The sequence below is a fragment of the Mya arenaria genome, chromosome 4 (assembly GCF_026914265.1).
Source record: "Mya arenaria isolate MELC-2E11 chromosome 4, ASM2691426v1".
NCBI classification, from domain to species: Eukaryota; Metazoa; Mollusca; class Bivalvia; order Myida; family Myidae; genus Mya; species Mya arenaria.
Window position 1 is genome coordinate 72,984,123 of NC_069125.1, and position 9,258 is coordinate 72,993,380.

At 37.0% G+C, this 9,258-nt stretch overlaps 1 protein-coding gene across 2 annotated transcripts; it reads left to right on the forward strand.

Moving 5' to 3' along the window:
* Nucleotides 1–538: 538 nt before the first annotated feature.
* LOC128230262 (choline/ethanolamine kinase-like) lies at nucleotides 539–9,218 on the forward strand. Of its 2 annotated transcripts, XM_052942376.1 has the most exons (9): nucleotides 543–1,072; nucleotides 2,162–2,384; nucleotides 2,565–2,698; nucleotides 3,670–3,780; nucleotides 3,957–4,015; nucleotides 4,845–4,917; nucleotides 6,934–7,042; nucleotides 7,294–7,461; nucleotides 7,613–9,218. In XM_052942376.1, the coding sequence occupies exons 1-9, from the start codon at nucleotides 792–794 to the stop codon at nucleotides 7,688–7,690; spliced, it is 1,236 nt and encodes a 411-aa protein (XP_052798336.1). In that variant the 5' UTR covers nucleotides 543–791; the 3' UTR covers nucleotides 7,691–9,218. The 2 variants fall into 2 exon arrangements, with proteins under 2 accessions (XP_052798337.1, XP_052798336.1); XM_052942377.1 differs by lacking the exons at nucleotides 3,957–4,015; nucleotides 4,845–4,917 and having other exon boundaries at nucleotides 539–1,072.
* Nucleotides 9,219–9,258: the final 40 nt, after the last annotated feature.

Below are 9,258 nucleotides of genomic sequence, written 5' to 3' on the forward strand. Positions count from 1 at the left end.
TAAGAACTTGCAATAGTACTCATTCTAAAATAGCTTCTATAGGAACGACCTAGCGGATTCGGTGGGGGGGGGGGGCGCAGAAGGGGAAGAAAAGTAATAAAATACACCTTAAATGTACCTTTTCGGACTAGAAATATTTTCGTGGGGGAGGAACCCCTACCAACTCTTTAAACCAAATAAATTTCGTTTCTGCGTGAGGGGCGCAAGTCATAAGGGTACGCCCCCTAAGTAACGCCCCCACCCCCTAATGTCAAATCCTGGATCAACCCCTGCGACCTCAATTCCTAACCAACTCCTAATACATAACCATGCATCTTTGTACTCATTTTGAAATGGTCATTCTGTCTTAGATGCGCGCCCAAAAGTACGCCCCCAGTACGGCCCCTGCTGTTAAACCAGTTTGAAGCGGCGGATTTACTAGACCGCGAAGATAACAAACCCCATTACAGCATAATCTAGTGACCGATATACTTTCACTCGCAAGTAATTGGTAAATATTGTAAATACCCAATGTTAACATTGAACAGCCGTGATAAGTGCAAATGATGTATGTCATCTTACTGTCATAATTATACATGTATGACCATGTTATGTCATCCAGGAAAAAGTGGCGAGAGTATCGATTGAGTCTGAGTGGCTTGTTCCCAGCGTGTTACGAAAATATGGGCGAAGCGGGAAGTCAGCTGATTATGATAAACAATAACATGCTTCTGACGTGGTGTTCACTACTTAGTTTGACTTCGATACTTTCGTTGAGTGGTAACCTAAATATAATTAGTATAACATAAACAATGGTGTATTCTAAAGGATTGCGACTTATCTTATTGTTCACGAAACACACTAAAATCATGGAGATAGAAAAGCGTTATCTCGTGTCCCAAAACTTGTTATCAATGGTCGTCCTCGTCTTAAGACGACTTTTACACATGGAGGACCGGACAGTGCAGTCGGCTGACATAGACGATGGTATTCCGGCGGGGACTCGGCGCCTGGGCTTCGAAATGTGCCGCGATTTAATCGGTGGTGTGTGGGCGGACATCGCTGAAGACGAGTTTCACATCAAGCCACTGAGGTGAGGCTATCTCTGTAAAATCATGGTCAATACCCGATCACTAAGAAGTATTGGCAAGTCTATTTGATGCAATGAAATTTAAAATAATAATAGATCTATATTCATTTTCAATAAAAAAAACACTCAAAATTCCATCGTCGGCAACCACGGTACTTTTTCCCGTTACACTACTACATGTACACAACGAAGCATAGCGTAGTGTTGTGGTGGGAATCGGACAGAAAAAAATACAAAACATATCGATAATCAATTTATGCCGAAAACGATCGATGATCGATTATTACTCGATTTAATCATTATTTAATTATCTTATCTAGTACATGCTCCAGTTTTAAGCACGCATGTTGCCTTACACTATTGTTGGCACATTTCTTTGTATAAATTACATCATTTTACATTATTTGTTCAGAACGCGACTATCTTTTAGTGATTACAGAACATGAGACCCTTGAAAGGCTCTAATTTTTAGCTCGACTATTCGAAGGTTTACGTAAGATCGAAGTAAACAGTAAAAGGTTTTATAAATCACTTTTAAACCACAAACATGAGAAGTTGAGAACCAATCCTATAGCAGTTAAATTACAAAGAATTTTTTTTAAAAGTTACTGTAGTGACATAGTAACACCTTAACATTTCAACATTACCTAGCATTAACCAGTAGAAGGAAATTAGTCGGTAGCGGTTACGTCCCTTGTTTCTTTAATCGATTGTTTAAATTTCATTATCGATTGTCACCGACGTATGCCTTTCCGATCAATTGTCGATTGTAATCGATCATCGGCTCAACACAAGCGTGAGTGTGTGTATCTGGGTATCCGACGATGTCAAATTTCATGACTTATTATAATTATCTATAATTATATTGGTCTATATGCAACTCTTTAGTATATCCAAGGTATTGATATGCAATATTGTGACAGAAAAACGGGATTGCGAAAGAGTGCTCTGATATTTTCAACGAATTCACAAATACTTGTCTAGTTTTGTTCATGGTAAGCTTGTTTGAGTCCGTTATATTTACCTGATCTTATATAGTACACATTTATAGCGCCATTAAGATATTATATCTTCCCTTTTGTGATATTTCAGTGGCGGTCTGACCAATTATCTGTACGTTTGTTCCTTGCCACCGGATGTGCCGGTACCGGAAAACCAGCCACAGGCGGTGCTACTGCGCGTTTACGGGAACATCGCCACCTCAAGCAACTTTGTCGTGCAGAATTCCGTCATCTTTGCACTCATGTCCGAAAAAGGTTTGGGCCCTAAACTGTACGGCATGAATCCCAAGGCGCGCATTGAAGAGCTGGTACCGGTATGTTTCGCATATAAACAATTTGTTACATTAAATCACATTTATTTATATGTGAAGTTTTTTCATCATATCAGTGTCGTGATATTCAGTTTCTCAGTTTCTGGTCATGTGTTTCTTATCTAATGTGGTCAGCTATACCATTACTACTACACAAAAAAACTCCTTGATTGTTGGATTCAGGCTGAGTGTTTGCGCACGGCTGACCTTGCACAGCCGAACATCTCACGCCAAATTGCCCGGAAGTTGGCCCTCTTCCACTCGCTGGACATGCCGCTCTGTAAGGAACCACGCTTTCTTAACGATACAATGGACTCGTGAGTAACTAACATTCTTACTTTCTGTCATTAGTTGTTGTTGTTAAGGGATAATCCGTCATTTTGCTAACATCCGGACCATCCTTTCAGTTTCCAATGGATTCGGCATAAACCTCTAAAAATACAGGAAGGCACCAATGGAAAATACATTTGTGGCGGTTAGCAAAAATGTTTAACAGTGCCACTAGTGACATATACATGTGCGTACAAAGAAACATGTTTAGATTGTCTCTAGAGGTTTTTCCGGTCATAGAATTGGTGCCATCGCGGGACAAACACTTTGAGCGTTCACTAAATTACGTTTTCAACAGACAGATTTAAGAGAGGCTATAGTGCGTGTTGTTGTTGTTGCCACCGAAGTCTACAACAGACAGATTTAAGAGAGGCTATAGTGCGTGTTGTTGTTGCCACCGAAGTCTACAACAGACAGATTTAAGAGAGGCTATAGTGCGTGTTGTTGTTGCCACCGAAGTCTACAACAGACAGATTTAAGAGAGGCTATAGTGCGTGTTGTTGTTGCCACCGAAGTCTACAACAGACAGATTTAAGAGAGGCTATAGTGCGTTGTTGAAGAACTAAATAAAGGAACCGTCGGTAGTTCATGGTCATGGTGTCCCGTTAAACAGAAATGTGTTTTGTGACTACATTGACAAGACTCTTTCAGTAAAATGAGATTAACGGATATCTAATACGGCGGACCACCCCAAAAATAGGTTGCTGTGCGGAGTCCAATAAACTTGTAAATATATTTAAATGGCAATTACATTGAGTTCTCATTATGGTCCGTTATTGTCAGTGACACAGTTAACATGTTTTCCATATTGTCTCAATAGCACTGGAAGTAATCTCCGCTCACTGCCGCTATCGTGAAGATTGGCATTTGGCTACGCAGAACACCGCTGCATGATCATTTCACTATGATGCTGTCAATTTAAAGGTTGTTTACTGAAACTGTTTGTTGTTTTTTTCAGATGGATGCAGCAAGTAAACGGAATTCTAAAAAAGAAGCATTCTCGGAGCCAAGAATCATTCATGCAGAAATTCAGAAACTACAATCTGGTAGACGAGCTTAAGGCGTTAAAGTAAGTCAAATTCAGAAAATTGCACGTCTCTCGTAAAGGAAAATGGATGGCAGAAATGAGTTTTGCCATTGAGTACAACGGCATTACTTAAACGTGTGAAACCCACGACCAAATTAGCATAACATATAACTACCTGCACGAACTTCTGAACAAAGTAAGTACATTTTATATTTCAGATCAATACTTGCAGCTGTGACATCCCCAGTTGTGTTCTCACATAACGACCTACAGGAGGGTGAGTGGTTTGTTCACATTCAACACACTGGCGCTCTCTTCCACATTATAGGGATGCCGTTACCTGCGTATTGAAATGTCTGCATATATATATATTAGGAACTTTGAAACGGCTGTAGCCCATACTTGCAAAGTAGAGTAGAATCGAGCATTAACATAGGTTTATGTTTTTCGTCCCTTTCTACTGGTTGGCAGTAATGTCTTGAAACCAGGTCTTGTTCAAACGCGATATATTCAACAAGCATCCAGTTGCTTGCGTGCGATCATATGAGTTGTTTACATGGATAATGGAAAATATAGACGCAGTTAGTCCAAAGTTTATTATAGGACATTCCTTGAATTATATTGAGCTTCAACGCACTTAAAATTATCATAGAGTTATGATGATAAAAACGAGCGAAAACAAGTTTGAAGTTCACTGTTAAGGCTGTGCTATATTGTTGCATGTGACATGAAAATAACAAAACACAAGCAGCACTATTTATCAAACAGTGTATTTACAAATTTTAATAAAAACATATGTTGAGGGTACACAAAGAATGAGTTAATTAAAATGACCTTTATTACAAATGAGGGAAAGTTTGAACAGTTGTGTTCCATTATTACAATTCATCGTAATATATATAAATATATATTTAATGCCATATATATATATATATATATATATATATATATATATATATATATAACGTTATACCTCTAAAAAGACATTTAAACAAACACTGAAATTCATCACCAATTGATTTTGCATTGCACTCCGAACCTAAAGCGGCATATTTATCTCCCCTTTATGACCTGTTGACTCGGGGTAATTCTATCTAGTTTTGCAGGGAACGTTCTGTACACGGAGGAGTCGAAGACCATGACAGTCATTGACTGGGAATACTGCAGTTATAACTACAGGTAAGAATAACATTAATAACCGATTTAACGTACAAGTAGCAGATACCTTATTATTGGCTACGTGAACAGATTTACAGGTGAGTGCAAAGGATAGTTTGCTAAAATGTAGTACTTATTTGTAACATGAGAAGTGTATCAGGCTCCGTCTGTACAGGAGCCGTTTAGAAGAAGTTTATTAGGGAAATAAAAAGATAAAATATTTTCGGCTTACCTGAGCACAGGCTGAGCTTTTATGGTAGGTTGGTTGTCTGGCCCCGACGACAACAATTGGTTTGTTTACTCCCCGGAGGCCAATATTTTAGGCCTGTGTATCTGAAAATTGGTAAGAATAATTGTAATGTTGAAATCCTTGACAAGTTCGTGTACGGGACATCTCGGATCAAAAACTATTTCACTGTCAAATCTTACAAAAACCCTGTTACAAAACCTGATATTTGTAAAGATTGGTCAGAATGATTGTTTTCGTGTAATTTTGTTCAAGTTTTAAATGGGCTACCTTAGGTTAAAACTATGTAAAATCTTTTATAACGCAATGGAGGCTACGTTTTTGCCATGATGATTTTCTTGGTGCTGTCTCGATCAAGATCGAATCTCGGTCCGTTTGTATAAATTCTATGTCAAATGGTCAAGTCGTAGATAAAACATGATTACCCAGTATTGGTTACATCCTATCTCTGTGAAAATTGATCAGACTCATTTTCGTGATGGATTTTCAAACAATTTCGAATATGGGTAAAAATCTGGGTCACTAGGTCATACGTAGAAATACTGCAACAAAAAACGTTTGATTTGGATAAATACGCGTCTTATTCAACGAGTTTTTAACGGTAGGAACGATATTTTAAGCTTCTCTTTGTAATGCATGCGCAAAGTTTGCATGTCAGTCTTTTCTTAACGTATTTTTTTTGGGGGGGGGGGGGGGGGAATCCGTTGTTTTTCAACCTCCCGGTTCTTTCGTAATGGCGAATTTCAGTTTCTGGTCGGTGCATTTTGTTGGAATATGCCTTAAAGGTCAATCTTACTAGCATAAAAGTTATATTTTTCTTGTAGATGGGAATCTTACCTTATCAGAACAGTAAAAATTATTAGATTATCTCAATTATTTTAGGAACTATGCTCTATTGATTAGGTCCGTTTGGAATTGATGATTTTTTGCACATGTTTACCTTATATTTATTTATATATAATACTAATTTTCTTTCATGAATTTTTTAAATGACATATATTCACTATTTTGACCAAAATAAATAATTAAATTTTTTATTTTTTATTTTTTATAAAACAAACTGTATCCAGGCAATGTGACGAGCACCTTTGATCTTATCACCTTGAATCTTAGTCAGACTAATTGTTTTGATCAAATCTCGACTTATTTCGAGTATGAGTCATCCGGATGAAAGAGTATGTCACAAAGGTAGGTCGCAAAGAGAAACGTTGTTTTTTTTCAATAACAATGGATGCTGAATTTTGATTATTTTTGGATCCTCGCGAAACTAAGTCATAGTTTTTGTCGGACGTTTTAAGTAAGCTTTAACAATTTATTAAAGTTGACAAAATTCAGGGGAAATGGCAGTTATCTCAATGGAGCGATATTTGGCCATCATGGCGCTCTTATGTAAACATAAAGACAAATACTTTGTTGCAGCTGTTATTAGGAATGTTATATATAATAAATATTGTGTATGATAAAGTTGACTTGCAAAACCAACGATGTGCACTTTATACACTCCTGCGCTAAAATACCCAAATCAATTATTAGATTTTAAACAAGTTATTCTTGAACTTAATTTGGCTTTCTGGCAACAAATTATGGTAACCCAACGGGACTCATATAGGTTCTGCATTCCCTAAGTGAAAGTTGGTGGACTCGGGCTCCCGGTGTACGCTGCTATCATGTTAACACATCGACATCGTGCCAACGAGACTGACTTAATACTCTTAAATGTTGCTTTCTTCACGTTCGTTCAAAAAGGTTTAAACTAAAAACTAAACTTATATGATGTTCCATTGCTTCAGGGGGTACGACTTTGGTAACCACTTTCTTGAGTGGTGTTACGACTACCACGTGACCGAGCCCCCGTATTATAGCGCCAAACTGGAAAACTACCCTTCCAGGCAACAGCAGGTACATACAAGTCGGGAGGGTTGGCAGGGATATAAAGAATATATAAAAACGACAATCTAAGAATAGTTAAATTTTACTCTGACGGAAGTAACGTTTTTAAAGTACCAGTTTAGTGAGTGTTACGTTAACAATTGTAAGAGAAAGTATAAGTGCGGGCAAATGTTTTGATGGTCATTTTCGACCTTTAAGGACAGAACACATAGACATAATACCACTTTGATCTAACACACGTTGACCATGGATGATTTCAGACGGAGTTTTTTCGTGCCTATTTGTCAGAGAGCGGTGTGGAGGTGACGGAGAGCATGCTAGATGGGATGTACCTGGAGGCGAACACATATGCCCTCGCCTCACACTTCTTATGGGGACTCTGGGCCATACTGCAGAACGAAATGTCTTCCATACAGTTTGGCTTTATGGTAGGACATCAATACAGTAACAGTCATCATATAATTATAACGCAAGTGAAGGATTTAATAAAATAATATTTTGTTTATATGGTTCTGCCTTACGTTGGTAACCGAATCAGATTTAATAAAATGGAGTTAATTATTGTGTGTATTGTTTCAGGAGTATGGAGTGAGCAGATTCGAGGGTTATTTTACAATGAAAGAGCGGCTTTCTACTATCGGTGCGGATATAAACTAAGCCATGGACTAACAGGATATGTCTTTCAGTACACTGCCTGTGATCTCGACTGTATTGGACCAAGATATTTCAATATATTTACATAAATTAAACTATGATTCACCAGTGTCTAAGAAATCCTTTATGTACCGCTTACAATAAGGTTTATTAATATTTATAGTTTGTTTTTATTATGAGTGTATGCACTGGGGAAATGTGTTATATATAAGCCAGGTGTGTATAAAAAGAATGATCTGACTTCACGTTGTACTTGTTGTAAATAAACTAAGCATTAGAAGTGTTTGAAGCATTTAATGATCGTGGCTTTAAGTCTGCCTTATCCATCGGAGTGGTTTTTATATATACATATATAGCCTGTTGATTGACTTCCTACATCAAAGAAACCGACTGCAGCCATCAGCTTTTTTGTCATATGATATACTTTTGACGTAATATACTTTTGACGTATCACCCGGAACTGACCACTGAAGAGCCAGGCCACCCTGGAAAGCATCCACACATTTACAGTTTGCACGGGTTTCACTTCGATAGACCAATGAAATCCTGGCCCAGTCCAACTGGTGAAGCGGATATACAAATTGACCATCTCTTCAGTGCAAATTAGCATTTTGATTGTGCTTTGTTTAACTAATTGACGAACATGTTTTGCTAAGTTTATTTCCAAACATTGAACAATGATTTTTTTTAAATATACGGTTCGACAAAATTAAATAGCATAAAGATATGTACATTTTGCAGTATTTTTAATCATAAATGTTCTTACTATTTGTGTGATTCAAGAGTTAATAATTTATTTGGGGAAAAAAAGGAAAGGAAGAAAAAATTATACGCCCTGTCTGAGTTTTAACAGCCGTCCTTTATACAGAAAGAAGTGAAATAGTTCATCAAGACAGGCAGTATTATATATCTGTTGAATTATGCTCAGTATTATGATCAGAATAAATTTATTCATGCATATGTGATTCATCTTAGTATTATAATTGTGTTAATATTATACAAGTGTTTGAGAAAAAGGTATAGATCATAATCTATTTGGAATATTTACATGGAAATCAGAAGTATTTTGTCTGTATTTTAATTAAGTTTGAGTGAACATATCCCTATGAAGGTGAACTCTGGGCTTGTGTCAATTGTTCCATAAATGCCATGCCTTCTTGTGTTCAACTATGATGCCTTCAGTCAGCAGTGTTTATGCTTCATGTTGTGTTAATACATTTTACAAAGGTTAGAATACATAAACTATTATTGGAAGTAACAACTAAGCTCGTTTACTGAAGCGCCCCCCCCCCCCCCCAAATGAATTAATTAGCATTCTGTAGTTTTAACATGCTCATACTCTATTCACTGTCCTCTGTAGATATTTTAAATCAATACTTTTATCCCATGACTAAATCATATATTTTATAACTGTTTTCTATTATAAATCATTGTTTTAGCGTTGTTTCATCTTTTAAAAACTTTTCTTTTTGCTAATGTGATAATTTTGAGCAACATGTTATAAATGTAAATAAAACAAAAAGAACCCTGACTTCTTGTTTTGTTGAATGATAAAACCTTGACGACAATCT